At 39.0% G+C, this 14,320-nt stretch overlaps 1 protein-coding gene across 6 annotated transcripts in view; it reads right to left on the bottom strand.

Moving 5' to 3' along the window:
• Nucleotides 1–14,320, bottom strand: part of greb1 (growth regulating estrogen receptor binding 1) — a 135,338-nt gene that overhangs the window by 54,758 nt on the left and 66,260 nt on the right. For 4 of the 6 annotated variants that reach the window (XM_062983699.1, XM_016996526.2, XM_062983692.1 and 1 more), the window contains exons 2-4: nucleotides 12,307–12,515; nucleotides 5,006–5,134; nucleotides 1,187–1,363 (exon numbers count right to left, since the gene is read on the bottom strand). In XM_062983699.1, coding sequence (XP_062839769.1) covers nucleotides 1,187–1,363; nucleotides 5,006–5,134; nucleotides 12,307–12,463 — 463 coding nt within the window. In that variant the 5' untranslated portion in view covers nucleotides 12,464–12,515. Of the gene's footprint in view, nucleotides 1–1,186; nucleotides 1,364–5,005; nucleotides 5,135–12,306; nucleotides 12,519–14,320 lie in introns of all 6 variants that reach the window. The other 2 variants (XM_016996521.2, XM_062983710.1) reach the window with 2 other exon arrangements.

Here is a 14,320-nt window from a genome sequence, read left to right as displayed (position 1 = left end):
AAGAATCACATCATAGAATCACTCTGGAGGACATAGAGATACAAATATTTCTGGTGGATGAAAGAATATATTTAGGGGTGACATAAATAAGTGAAGTCGTGGATATTGAACCTGTGGATAAAGAGGCTGTACTATATTTGACAGTGGACTGCTAAATTCTGTACATGGAAATAAGCATCTGGAACACAAAACTAACCTAACAAAAATAACTTTAGGCTGGAGTTAATCCGGTCTTATACATCACACTATTATAGGACTACGATTCCAATGCTTTCTTGAAGGCTTTCATGGCAGGAACCAGGCCTGTAGCGAGGGGGAGCGGTTTAGGGGTTCAACCCCCCCCCCCCAAAATTTTCAGGTTATTAAAAAAAACCTGGTTTACTCATGAATTTTAACTGGTTAACCAAATCCCCATGCTAAATCTATGAGACGCAAAACATTAAGAGTCCCTCCAGGCACTATCTCAAGCATATATTGACAGGTTTGTAGCGGGGGTGGGGGGTGCTAGGGGTTCAAACCCCCCCCCCCCCCGAAATTTTTTTCTGGGTACAGCCCTGCCCAGGAACCACTGGGTGGCTGTGAGTTTTCCAGGCTGTATGACCATGTTCCAGAAGCATTCTCTCCTGACGTTTCATTCACATCTGAAGATGCCTGCCACTGATGTGGGCGAAACGTCAGAGGAGAGAATGCTTCTGGAACATGGCCATACAGCCTGGAAAACGCACAGAAACCCACTATGATTTCACTTCATCTGTCAGGTACTTTATGGAGGGACATTTAAATTTTTTACTCAGAAACAACTTCTTGTATCTCTAACCAAATTATAATCCCCAAGTTTCCTAAAGACATAACCATAGAAGTTATAGGTGGAATCCTAGTGCTATAAATATATAGTACGAGTAGGTCCATGGTGGGCCACCATGTTGAGCTTATGATTTTTCCAACTCAACTACTCTGGTAGGTTGGATTGCTCCGAAGCACTCACATGGATAACCGAGCCGGGAGAAGTTATCTTTTTGGCTGCAGCTATTACAATCTCGTAGCCATGGATGACTAAGGAATTCTGGGAGTTGTAGTCCCTCATTCCCAAAGAAGAAGAAACTTCCCCAACTCTGACAAGCAATTGAAATGCTATGTGCCACTCCTGCCAAAGTCCTCCGACAGGGACACTGGGAGCACCACTTACCTAGTAAGGCATTGCGGCCATGGTCGTCAGGCAGGAATCTTTTATCTACGGCACACACCAATAGGTGATCAGGTATGTTGGGTGACTTTGCACCGACAAGCAAAAATCCGGAAGGCACTTCAATGTGTTCATTTGAAATAGATACTAGTCGCAAGTCTTTGCCAGCCTGGCAGAAACCTGGAGAGAGAAATAAACATTTCAGTCAAATTTACAACTTACGTGTTGAATAGACTGGTTTAACGGAATGTTTTTATATTGTCTCAGTTTTACAATCTACCAGTTGCTACTGACTGGTATTTTTCAACGACAAATGGTTCAGATTATATCCAATAATACAGGAATCGGTGATGTATCATTGAAAATGAGGCATGTTCCAAGTTGAGTCATTTATTTTGTGATTGTGTTCTGAACGTATCTATAATCATTTCCTTCATATATTTTGTCCATTGCTTTGGACATGCTCCTAGACTACCTGCCTGTCTACACTAAAATCTGAGTGGGTTTTTCAAAAGCACTGGGTCTCTTCTTGTAGACTAGTGGTTCTCAACCTGTGGGTCCCCAGATGTTTTGGCCTTCAACTCCCAGACATCCTAACAGCTGGTAAACCGGATGGGATTTCTGGGAGTTGTAGGCCAAAACACCTGGGGACCCACAGGTTGAGAACCATAGTTGTAAAGTATAATAATATATTTGAAGACTTCAGTAATTGTTGTTGACAATGATATAATGGTATATGGTTGTTGTTGTTTTAAGCACAACACTACAGATAACTGAATAGAATAATTTTAAATCAGGGAAGAAATCACACAGCACGCCTAACATTATTGAAATGTGGCTCAAAATCATTCCTCACCATTGGCTGTACACATGTCTAGTTAATTTGACTCAGTGGGTAAATGTTCACACTGTATACAGACTAATAGGATTCTCATTCTGTTTTTTTTTTTAAAGAGTTCAGTGTTTATCTCTCAAGGAACTCACTGCAATATATGTCAATATATTTTACAAGGCATTAATTGCCAAGAGATGAGCAAATTCAGCTTTTAAAAGTGTTTTAACGTGGTGGGGGTGGTGCTCCTGAAAGCAGATGGGAAGAACAATAGCAAGGCTGAGTGAAACTGGGAGACATTTGTCCAAACATAAGCCAGAGACATCACAGGAAGGTTAGTATCCCGTTAATGAGGTCCTAAATTTCACATGGAGAAACCAGGAAATGGAGCAATAATGAGAGACAATAAGCGGGCGAGACACGAGAATAAGGAGGAGGCCCCAGCAGCTCAGTGTAATCTTTTCAGTATGGCAAAGAACAAAAAAAGCATGTTCTGAAATGCATCTGCTAAAAGAATTCTAGTATAAATACAAAATATACAGCAAAGTGTACAGCACTTCAGTTAGAATAACTTGTATGAGGATGCCATCCCCTTAAACCATAGGCACCTCGTGAGATAGGCTCAACCTACTATTTCTGCTTGGTCCATGATCCATGTACTGCCATAAATAAGCCACTTAAAACTGATTTCCAAGTAAATTCTGGTGCTACTGAATATACCATTAGAAGAAGAAATAAAAAAGAACTCTTCCATTCATACTGAAGCAACCAGTGGATCATTCTAAGCTTATCATTTAAAACTCCCCTATTTTTATATTTACTTCTTAACAGACCATCCAGAACCAAATGTGTGCCACAGTATTTTCTTTCCAAGTTGTCCATAGTGCTAAAAAAACATTTTTTTAGAACTATAAGACCAAATGTTCTGTAAAATGCTTAATAGGTAATCAAATGAGTTTTTTGGGGGAGGGGGGAGGATTTTGAAATCATTTAATTTTAAAAGAAATTTAACAGAAAAAATATTTTTGAATAACTTTGTTAGAAAATATATTAATAAAAATGGAGAATAACAACTATTAGTTGTCATACAATAAAAAAGAGATTACAAAATATTGATATATAAAGCAACGTTGACTTAATAACTTAATACTTTCGGAGAATGCTAATAACTACAGTAGAGTCTCGCTTATCCAACATGAACGGGCCCGGCAGAACGTTGGATAAGCAAAAATGTTGGATAATAAGGAGGGATTAAAGAAATGCCTATTAAACGTGACATTGCGTTATGATTTTACAAATTAAGCACCAAAACATCATGTTTTACAATAAATTAACAGAAAAAGCATTTTAATACATGGTAACGTTGTGTAGTAATTACTGTATTTATGAATTTAGCACCAAAACATTGACTACTAAAACAAAGACTACTAAAACATTGATTACAAATAAAGATAGAATTGCTGCCTAGAGAAACAACTGTAGATCCAGGTGGGGGGGCACATTGTGTTGGATAATACAGAACATTGGATGAGCGAAGGTTGGATAAGCGAGACTCTATTGTACTAGCAATAACAAGAGATAATAGCTACTAATCAAGTTGCTAGTAATTGTGGTGAAGTCATAAATAAAGAGGTAAATATTATGTCTCTGAGGCATACACAGCCGTATAAAATCCAAGTTATCTGCTTTGGACTTTATTATATGGCAGTGTAGGCTCAGATAATCCAGTTCAAAGCAGATAAAGTGCATTATCTATCTTATATGGCAGTGTAGAGGGGGGGCTGAGAAAAATTTGGAACACTAAAGGCCCTTCTACATTATCATATAATCTAGAATTATCAAGGCAGATAATCCACATTATCTGCTTTAAACTGGATAATCTGAGTCTACACTGCCATATAATCCAGTTCAAAGAAGATAATCTAGATTTTTTATGGCGGTATAGAAGGGGCCTAAAACTTACTTTCTTGGCTCTGTTTTATCATTTTAGTTTGGAGAGTAGGTCTTGTGTCAATTATAGACCTTCATATTTTGAGTAATATACTGGCTTACTGAATAATGTGATATAAAATCAGAACTAGGAAATATGTTCTGAATCCCTCCCAAAAATTTAAATAAATGAATACCCTCCAGAAAGAAATGTGGTAGGGTGAAGAATAAGTTAGAACCAGCTAAGTAGATCAGTGTTTAGTCTTTCAAGTGTTTTGAATTTCAACTCTAGATGTCTCAGGCCTCATGGACACAGCCACATAAAATCTAGATTATCTGCTTTGAACTGGATTGTCTGGCATTGTAGACTCATATATAATTTGCTCAAAGCAAATAATGTGGATTATCTGATTTGATAATATGTATTATATGGCAGTGTAGAATGGGCCCAGGGCTGGATCTACACTGCCATATTGTCAGGATCTGATCCCAGGTCCTGGGATTAGATCCTGGGATATAGGGCAGTGTACAGTAGATCCACCTCCAGAAACTGATCACAATATCTACTTATCCCAGATTATCTGACATTGTAGACTCATATAATCCAGTTCAAAACAGATAATCTAGGGGCCCTTCCACACAGCCATATAACCCAGAAGATCAAGGCAAAAATCTCACAATATCTGCTTTGAACTGGAATACCTAAATCCACAGTGCCATATATCACAGTTCAAAGCAAATAATGTGGGATTTTATTCAGCTGTGTGGAAGGGAACTGGGATCAGATTCCGGTATACAGGGCAGTGTAGATCCAGTCTAGAAGGGGCCCAAGTCTCAAATCATGTCTGAATCTCTCTGGAGGTATTAGCGGACCTTGGTGTTAATTTAAGGTTCCATTTGAGAGGGATTCCATCAAGTCTACCTCTTTCTGGTCTGTACCTTTTGGTTTCATTTTATCTTGGGAAAAATATCTATGGCATTAACATGAAGGAGTAGCTTCTGTTGTGGATGCTTGTAATGCTTGCTCAGCTGGGACAGCTAATGTTGAGTGAATTTCTTACCATCGGTAGTACAACAGCCTTCTGGAGGTGGTTTCATCTGATAAGTGACAGGGGGGCTATTTGATTCTGAACCTTCCTCCTCTTCCTCTTCTTCCTCCTCCTCTTCATCATTATCAGCTCTATTGCCTGCTAAAAGGTATCATGGGTGCACAATTACCTCCAAAGTCAGATCAAACTCAGGTTAAAACAAATGTTTGCCCTTTATCAGTGACACCTCTTTAACATTTCAGCTTCTGCTCACACCCAATTATGTTGGCTGAGTCCCACAGATGTCAACAGAAGACTATTTGTCCCCATAACTGCATAGGAGGCAGAGCTTGGACATCACTATAAAATAGCAATCAGTCACAGTTACCATTCCAAACACCTTCCTGAGCATATTCATAGAATCATGGAATCATAGAATAGTAGAGTTGGAAGAGACCTCATGGGCCATCCAGTCCAACCCCCTGCCAAGAAGCAGGAACCCCCTGCCAAGAAGCAGGAGTTTTGCAACTAGGAAATAGAAATAAAATTGGACACATGTTTTGCCTCCAAATTACTAAAAGAGTTAGTTAGTTTTTGCAAGCTACTAGCATTGGCAAATACCCTAAAGCTGTGATACAAAGCACATCGTAGTGAGTCCACACATGCCAAGTAACTGAAAAATATGTGATAAAATGTTACAGGTCTTCTACAAAAGGAGTAAAGTGATCCCCTATCATGTTGCAATATAATTTAGTTATGTTTTAGTTATAAACGAGATGAATTAATTCGAAATACCTAGTTACAAATAGCTAGCGTAAATTACAGGAGTTATACATATACAGATAGTGAGATAAGGTATACAATGAGAGATTAATGATGTGCTTTCCTCATCCCCCTCCAGCTGAATCTACATTGCCACATAAAATCTAGATTATCTGCTTTGAACTGGATTATATGGCAGTAGTATCATATAATCCAGTTTATATCAGATAATGTGGGTTATCTACTTTGATAATCTGAATTATATGGCAGTGTAGAGCCAGCCTCCAAGTGCCAGGAGTTACTGGTACTTATTAGCTGGTGCTGAGAGGGAATCTTATTGAGGAGACTCCCATTTTCTGTAATGCCCTCTTCTGCTACCTGCCTGTTCATCCCACCCATCTATGCTGCCATATAATCAGGTTTCTGGATCCAGATTATCTGCTTTGAACTGGATTGTATGGCAGTGTAGATTGATATAATCCAGTTCAAAGCAAAAAATCTGGAATCAGAAACTGGATTACACAACAGTGTAGATCCAGCCTGAGTCCATGCGGTATTGCTGAGTTGCATAAGGATGTACCCCATACTTGATGGGGAGGAAAGGAAATTATATTGCACTGGATTAGGCCTGGCACACCTTCAAATGTATATTGATAACCCCTTTGCACATAATTTATAGGACAAAACACACAAATAAAATAACTGTAAATTTGATGAAACACACTATGGTTTTGATCAAGTCATATTAGGCTGGATCTACACTGCCAAATAATGCAGATTCAAAATAGATTATCTGAGGCCCCTTCCACACAGCTGAATAAAATGCCACATTTTGTGCTCTGAACTGGAATATATGGCAGTGTGGACTCAGATAAACCAATTCAAAGTAGATATTGTGAGATTTTCTGCCTTGATATCCTGGGTTATATGGCTGTGTGGAAGGGCTTTGAGTCTACACTGCCATACAATCCAGTTCAATGCAATTAAACTGCATTCTGAAACTGAACATGGCAGTGTAGATCCAGGCTTTGCCATTATTTGCAGAATCGGGCCCCTTCCACATTATTCAGGATCATTTATTCTAGACTTTAGACTTAGGATCACCCTATGTCTGAAACTACTTGAAGACACACAACAACAACAATCCTAATTAACATAACAATCTGGTTAGCCAAAAGCAGGCCCTCACTTCCCACTGAAATACTAGTAAGCTCATGCTGGTTAAAATTGCTCTTAATTTCAAATATTGTGTTGTTGTTGTTGTTTTTTGCACTACAAATAAGATGTGCAATGTGTGCATAGGAATTTGTTCATGCTTTTTCAAACTATAGCCTGGCCCCTCCAGCAGTCTGAGGGACCATTAATTGGTCCTCAGCCTTAAAAATTGAGGACCCCTGGCATAAAAGATAACCCATGTGGTGTAGTGTTTTGATCATTGGACTACAACTCTGGAGACCAGGGTGTGATTCCCCACTCAATCATGGAAGCCCACTGGGTGATCCTGGGTATGTCACACACTCTCAGACTCAGAAAACACTGGGATCGGTTTGCCATAGGACTTCCCATAAGTCAGAAGGTATGTGAAGGCACTCAACTACAAACAAAAAAGTACAAAACATCCAATCAAAAAACCAGTTAACCGTCAAAATTCTGTCTTTAAAAAAATAAGATTTTTTGTCTGCAGAAAGGAGGCCAGTCTATCCACAAGTGGAAGGGAACTCCACATGTTTGTTAACATCCACCAAGAAGTCTATCTCTTCTGTTTGCAACAAATGTGCCTCTGACAATAGTGCATCTACATGCAGTTTGACACCACTTAAACTGCCAAGGCTCAATGTTATGGGTTCATGGGAGCTGTAGTTTTACAAGGTCTTTAGTCTTCTCTGAGCAAGAGTGCTGGTGCCTCACCAAATTACAACTCTCATAACTCCACAGCATTGACTCATGGCAATCAAACTGCATTGATTCTACAGCAGACACAACTCTCTCCTCAAGTAGGCTTACATAGGGAGAGCAGCTTAAGTATATAGATCAGTGGTTCTCAACCTGTGGGTCTTCAGATGTTTTGGCCTTCAACTCCCAGAAATCCTAACAGCTGGTAAACTGACTGGTATTTCTGGTAGTTATAGGCCAAAACATCTGGGGACCCACAGGTTGAGAACCACTGGTATAGATGAAAACTTTTCCCCAGAAACAGATCAGTCCCACATAGAAGGTACTATAGTAATCCAAATGGAACATGAATAATGCATGTGTGGTTGTGGGCAGGTCTAAAATTTCCAGGAATTGGTGCAACTGGCTTATTATTGTTAACCATGTAAAAAGTTGCTGGCTGCCACCAAAACTTGAACAAATATTTCTTCTCTGATCTATATTTTGACAAGAAACACTCCTGTATCTCCTGGATTAAACTTCCATTTCTCCTGCCTCATCCAGTCCATTACTGGTTACAAGAAGAAGTTTAGCACTCAAACAGCTTTCTTGGAATTTCATGGAAAGGATTGAGTCGGGAGTCATTAGTATGCTCATGGCATCAAACTTCAAAATCTCTCCCAGTGAAAGGGTCTCAAGAGATTTAGGGAAGGACAGTTGTAAATATTTTGGGAGCTATCCAGGGCTGTATCTACAATGGAAAATGAATGTGCTTGACATCATTTTAACAGCCATGATTCAATGTAATTGGATGGTGGGGTTGCAATATTAGTCTTCTTTGCCAAAGGGTTAAGTGATGTTAAATGGCATGAATTATATAATGCAGATGTAGCCCATATCAATTAGCCCAAATTTAGGGTTTACCATGTTCTTACTGATTTAACAGGAGCCCTCAGTGGTGCAATGGGTTAAACCCTTGTGCCGGCAGGATAGTTGACCAAAAGGTTGGTGGTTCGAATCCGGGGAGCGGGGTGAGCTCCTGTCTGTCAGTTCTAGCTCCCCATGTGGGGACGTGAGAGAAGCCTCCCACAGAATGGTAAAACATCAAACATGCGGGTGTCCCCTAGGCTACGTCCTTGCAGATGGCCAATTCTCTCATACCAGAAGTGACTTGCAGTTTCTCACATCGCTCCTGACAGGCCTACTCTAGCCATGACTCACAGCGAATTTAGCCCTAAATATTTTAATCAAGTAAAGAATTAAATGTACTCTGATGGTGTAATTTCAGCAGATCTGAATAACATTTTATTCACACAAATTTTTCAAGGGCAATCAGACAATTTTATTCTAAAATACTTTGAGAAGGAGAAGACTGGAACAAGTGTGAAAAGGACTTCTTTGTCTCAGAACAACAGCCATGCCCTTGCAAGGTTTTTCCACAGCTGATGTCATAATCCACTTTGTGACATCAGACTTTGTTACTAGGGAAACGCTTTTGAAATCTCCAACAGTCTATATGGGGAATCAACAGAAGAAGCAGATGGGCCCTTAAACAAAGGTGGAGTTTTTATCCCATTCAGATGTCCTTATCCATTAGGGAAGAATAGAAAAAGAGGACTAAATATGGACATAGAATAAACAGATGTGTTCCTAAAGAGGATTTTTAAATGGAAAGCAAACTGCTATACAGTTTCAGATTATTTAAAATAATTCTTTGATTTCTTTTGAAACATCCCGTATTAAAGGCTGTTGTATTTTATTGTTAATGAATCTTTCCTCACTATTGTTAAATGGCTTTGAAAGGACACATGCACAAAGGAAATTCTCTGCAAGCCGATAAGGAAAAACCAGCAATTAGCCAGAGGAAATAGTTGCGCCAGGAGGATAATGGTCTCTGCACACTGTCAGATCTGTCAAGGTTTCTGAAGTTTAGCAGTAAAAAAATAAAGAAATTTACTGGATGTCTTGTAAAAAGGATCCAATGACTCTGCTTAAGGGGGAGGGGATCTGACTGATTTTACCTCCCACAAAGTCATATTGAGGATAAAAGCAGCAATGATCAACACAGGCTGCCTTGGGGAAAGAACTCAAATAAAATACTAAACTCTGTTATAATATCTGTGGTCCATTGGTAGGACCTTAGACAGAGCCCAAAACTAATGTTCCATTGAGACACTGCTAAAATGATTTAAAATAATGTGTGTCAAAATCAAGGTCATCTGAAATAGTAATTAGATAATACTATAACTCTATAACCCCTGTAGCGCAGCGGATTACACCGCTGAGCTGCTGAACTTGCTGACTGAAAGGTCGGTGGTTCGAATCTGGGGAGCAGGGTGAGCTCCCACTGTTAGCCCCAGCTTCTGCCAATCTAACAGTCCGAAAATATGCAAATGTGAGTTGATCAATAGGTACCGCTCTGGTGGAAAGGTAACGAAACTCCATGCAGTCATCCAGGCCACATGACTTTGGAGGAATCAACGGACAACGCCGGCTCTTCAGCTTAGAAATGGAGATGAGTACCAACTCCCAGAGTCAGACACAACTAGACTTAATGTCAGGGGAAAACCTTTACCTTTACCTATAACTCTAAATACATACCTATGCCATCAAGTCTCATATTGACCTATGGCAACCCTATGAATTTTACAGGATTTCCTCAGATAAGGAATACTCAAAGGTAGTGTTGCTCATTCCTTCCTCTGAAATGTAGCTACAGCACATGGTATTTGTTGGCAGCCTCCCACCCAAATACTAACCTGAGCTGACCCTTCTTAGCTTCCAAGATCAATCAGGAATCTGGTACCTTTTCCCAGAATACCAAAGAAAGGCAAAAATTGTATTTCTTCCATTTTAAGACACACTCCTACCCCCATATAAACATCTCTAAACACAGGTTGTGCCTTAGAATTGTGGGTGTTTTCTGTAAACAACTATTTGGCAGTAAGCCCCAATTAGATCTTACTTATCTATAATATATACTTATATCAATAAAATCAAAGCATATATGTAGGTTGCTTGGTTGGCTTGTACTATAAAGGCTCCTACATGGCTTGAAGGATCTGGACCTAACTTAGCACGTATACCCTTTGTTACCCAACTTAAAATAATTGGGGGAGTTAAACTTTAAAAAATCCCTTTGGGGCCTAGAGAAAAAACCACAAAACCCAATGTTCCCATGTGAGTTAGGCCTTCTCAGAGCTGGAGAAGGAAGAAAGCAAAGAGGCAGCAGCCCCTCCAACAACTAGGTATGTAAATTAGTTTCCAAATAAATCTGAAAATTGAGAATTATTGCTTCTTGAACTAGACTACTATCAACCTAGGCGAATTCAACTCTGTTATAGTTCAAAATGCAGTGTGTTTAGGCCTAGTTTTTGCTGAACACAGAATCCAGAGAGCTCCTAATCCCTGAACATGAGGAAACTGAAGATGCCCTATACGATTTCACTCCCACTGCTTGCAATGAAAGAAGAATGCTCAAAAACACAAAACAGGAGTGGCAACCTCCACTCCTTCCTCATCTCCACCCAACCTAACACCCACTGTTGAATCTCTGCACATTTCTACAGTGATAGCTGGTGGTCTTCATGTCAAACCAACCTTTAAAGAAACTGTCCAAGGTGCTGAATCTGTTTGAGAGAAAAGAAGTTCACACGAAAACTCTGAGCAGATTTATCATCCTCCTAAAGTCATCAGCCACAACTAAAGGAGGTTTCTCACTTTTTGAGTATTATTTATATTGCAAAACCTGTTCTGTGCAACATTCAAAAATGATATTTTTGCATACAAATTAACCTTTTCTTTTACAGACAATGCTATTTTCTGCTTTATAATTCTATGTGGAAATTTTCAGCAGAATAAGTCCACAACTATTTCATTTTCTGCATAAGGAGCAGCACTGTGTACAGAAATATTTTTAATACAATTAAAATATTATTTCTTGCCCAGAAATACTGTTTTTTTCTGTGAAAAAATCACAGGTGAATTTTGTGTGGAACAAGTCCTGAATTACAAAGATTCTCATCTGAGTTCCTCAATACTTGAGAAATACAGGGAGTTTGGCCATTTTTCATATTCCTTCCATTTCTACATTTTTCAGAAGAAAAAGTCTTCTGAATGACATCCAAGCTACCTTCCATGCAGCCATATGACCCAGAATATCATGGCAGATAACCCACAATATTTGCTTTGAACTGAATTATCTGAGTCCACACTGCCTTATAATCTAGGTCATTGTGGATTTTATACAGCTGTCTGGAAGGGGCCTTAGTTTTCTATGTACAAAAATCAAGGTCTGTGAACAATTTCAGTCTGTAAAAATCAAGGGTTGTGAACATGTGAATTTCAGTTTATAGTACCTAGCAAACTCAGGTTTACCTTTCAGTGTAAACAAGGTCATATATTTGAACCTTCCAAAGGAAATGGAAAAACCACAATCCTGCACTGAATCAAAATGCATTTCAATAGGTTATATATTAATTATGATGGCTTCATCTGCAAATAAGGAGTAAGTTCAAATACTCTTAATAGTGGTTCTCAACCTGGGGTCCCCAGATGTTTTGACCTCCAACTCTCAGAAATCCTAACAGCTGGTAAACTGGCTGGGATTTCTGGGAGTTGTAGGCCAAAGACACCCCAGGTTGAGAACCACTTTCTTAGAACATTATTAGGAGCAAGAACAAAAAATATATATTTCTTACCTTCTAGAGATGAAAGCTGTTGTTCAGCTTCTAAATACAGCTGTGAAAAAACTGGCCTGGGAACTAAATTATTTGACCGAAGGGAGGCTTCAATAGAATTATGGAGGACTTCTTCAAAGCGTGTTGTCTTGAGCTGCCCAGCATAGGAATTTCCCATCTTCGTAAAGAAATGCCAATTGAGGAGAATGGAGGTTTTTTGTTTTTTTTAACTACTTCACAAAAAGGAAGGGAGGAAAGAGAGAGAGAAAGAATAAATATCAAGTGTTGTTCTGATAAACCAGAACAAGGAAAAAAACGGACAGTCAAAGTGACATTTCTCTTAGAAGTGAGTTTGACATTGTCTTTCCCTGGGCAGAAAGGATGGAAAGTTAACAGCATTTACTAAACCGGTTCTGCAGATAAATGACAGGAAGTTACAGCTTTCTGTAATTAGCAGAATCTGGCACCTTCTTGAAAACATTCAAAGAAATAAAGTAAAAACAACCGTATAACTGTGTTTGCCTTTGGAGCTATAAATTCTGGGGAAAATCCTTTTCAGGTTTTCAGAGTTTAAAAAAATCATTGATAAAGTAATGCTGCTGTCTTAAACAGTTCAAAGAAGAGCTCGGTGGTCTACTGGTAGGGTCCCACATTCTCAAAGATGCACGATTTAAATTTATCTACTCTTTGCTAGATTGTATTGTATCAAAATAAAAACAAAGCATCATAAAAAACTACAAAACATAGACATGTATATTATTATTGATGTTATTTTACCCTGCTATTTTCTGAAAAATGAGACACAAAGCAGTTCACATTCAAAAAGCAAAACAATTAAAACCCCACCAAAGATAAAAGAAATTAAACTTATACAATTATGAAAACAAATCAATTAAAATAAATACAGTAGTCTCTCAGTTAACTAGCACCCATGGAGATTGGTAACATGCTGGATGTCTGATTGCTTGAGATTTACTATTAGAAACAGGCCTAGATAGTTTCCAGTTCCAATTCGAGTGCAGGTTATTACTTACAAAGTCTCAAACGGTTTGGGTCCTGCCTATCTTTGTGACCGCATCCTTCCCTATGAACCGTATGGGCTCTAAGATCTGCCGGGGAGGCTCTCCTCTCGATCTTGCCACCACCACAAGCACAGTTGATGGGGACGAGGGAGAGGCCCTTCTCGGTGGTAGCCCCCCAGTTTAGGATCGCCCTCCCCAGGGAGATTAGGCAAGCCCCACACTGTCCTCCTTCCGTAGGGACCTGAAGACCTGGCTGTTCAAACAAGCTTTTGAAAATGCCTAATCCCTAGCTGATCTATGCCATTGTTATGCAGCCTTGCACTTTATGCCATGCTCTCATCCCATGGTTATAGCTTTGGACTTATCCCATTCCCTGTCTGATCATTTACAGCCTGGCTACGTTTACAATAGCTTGCCGCCATTGGTTAATGATCTCTGTTTTAATTGAGTTTTAAGTTGTTGTTTAATATGTCTATGTGTTTTATTCAACTGTATCTTAAATAGTGTTTTATTTTATGTTCTGTTTTTGGTACGTTGTGTAAGCCACCCTGAGTCAGTTCGGGGAGATGGTAGCAAGATACAAGAATAAAGAAGTTGTTGTTGTTGTTGTTGTTGTTAGCTAATACTACACCTCATTCCATTCCATACCATAAACTCTGCATTGACTTGATATTACTACTGAAATATAGTAATTAAAAGCAAATGATATAAAGACAAACTTAAAATTGCCACTTTTGCCATATGTTGACCATAGAATTGCCCTGGAAGGTGTAGAGAACACTCTAGAGAGACTGTTTTAATCAAAACTATGAATAATCCTGTCCACAAAAGTCAAAACTGTAAATGTGGAGGGATGACCTAGAGATTCCGAAGATCACTTCTGTTCATGGGCAAGCTGATGTCAGAGTGAATTCCATTGGATTTAATGTGGACTTTTTGTGAGTTAAGATGGGTTAATTAGTCATGACATCCTATTGATTATAGGCTACTCCAAACAAGCATGTTATTCATTC

The sequence above is a fragment of the Anolis carolinensis genome, chromosome 1, assembly GCF_035594765.1.
Source record: "Anolis carolinensis isolate JA03-04 chromosome 1, rAnoCar3.1.pri, whole genome shotgun sequence".
In the NCBI taxonomy this organism is placed as follows: Eukaryota; Metazoa; Chordata; class Lepidosauria; order Squamata; family Dactyloidae; genus Anolis; species Anolis carolinensis.
This window is presented reverse-complemented; position numbering and strand designations above follow the sequence as displayed.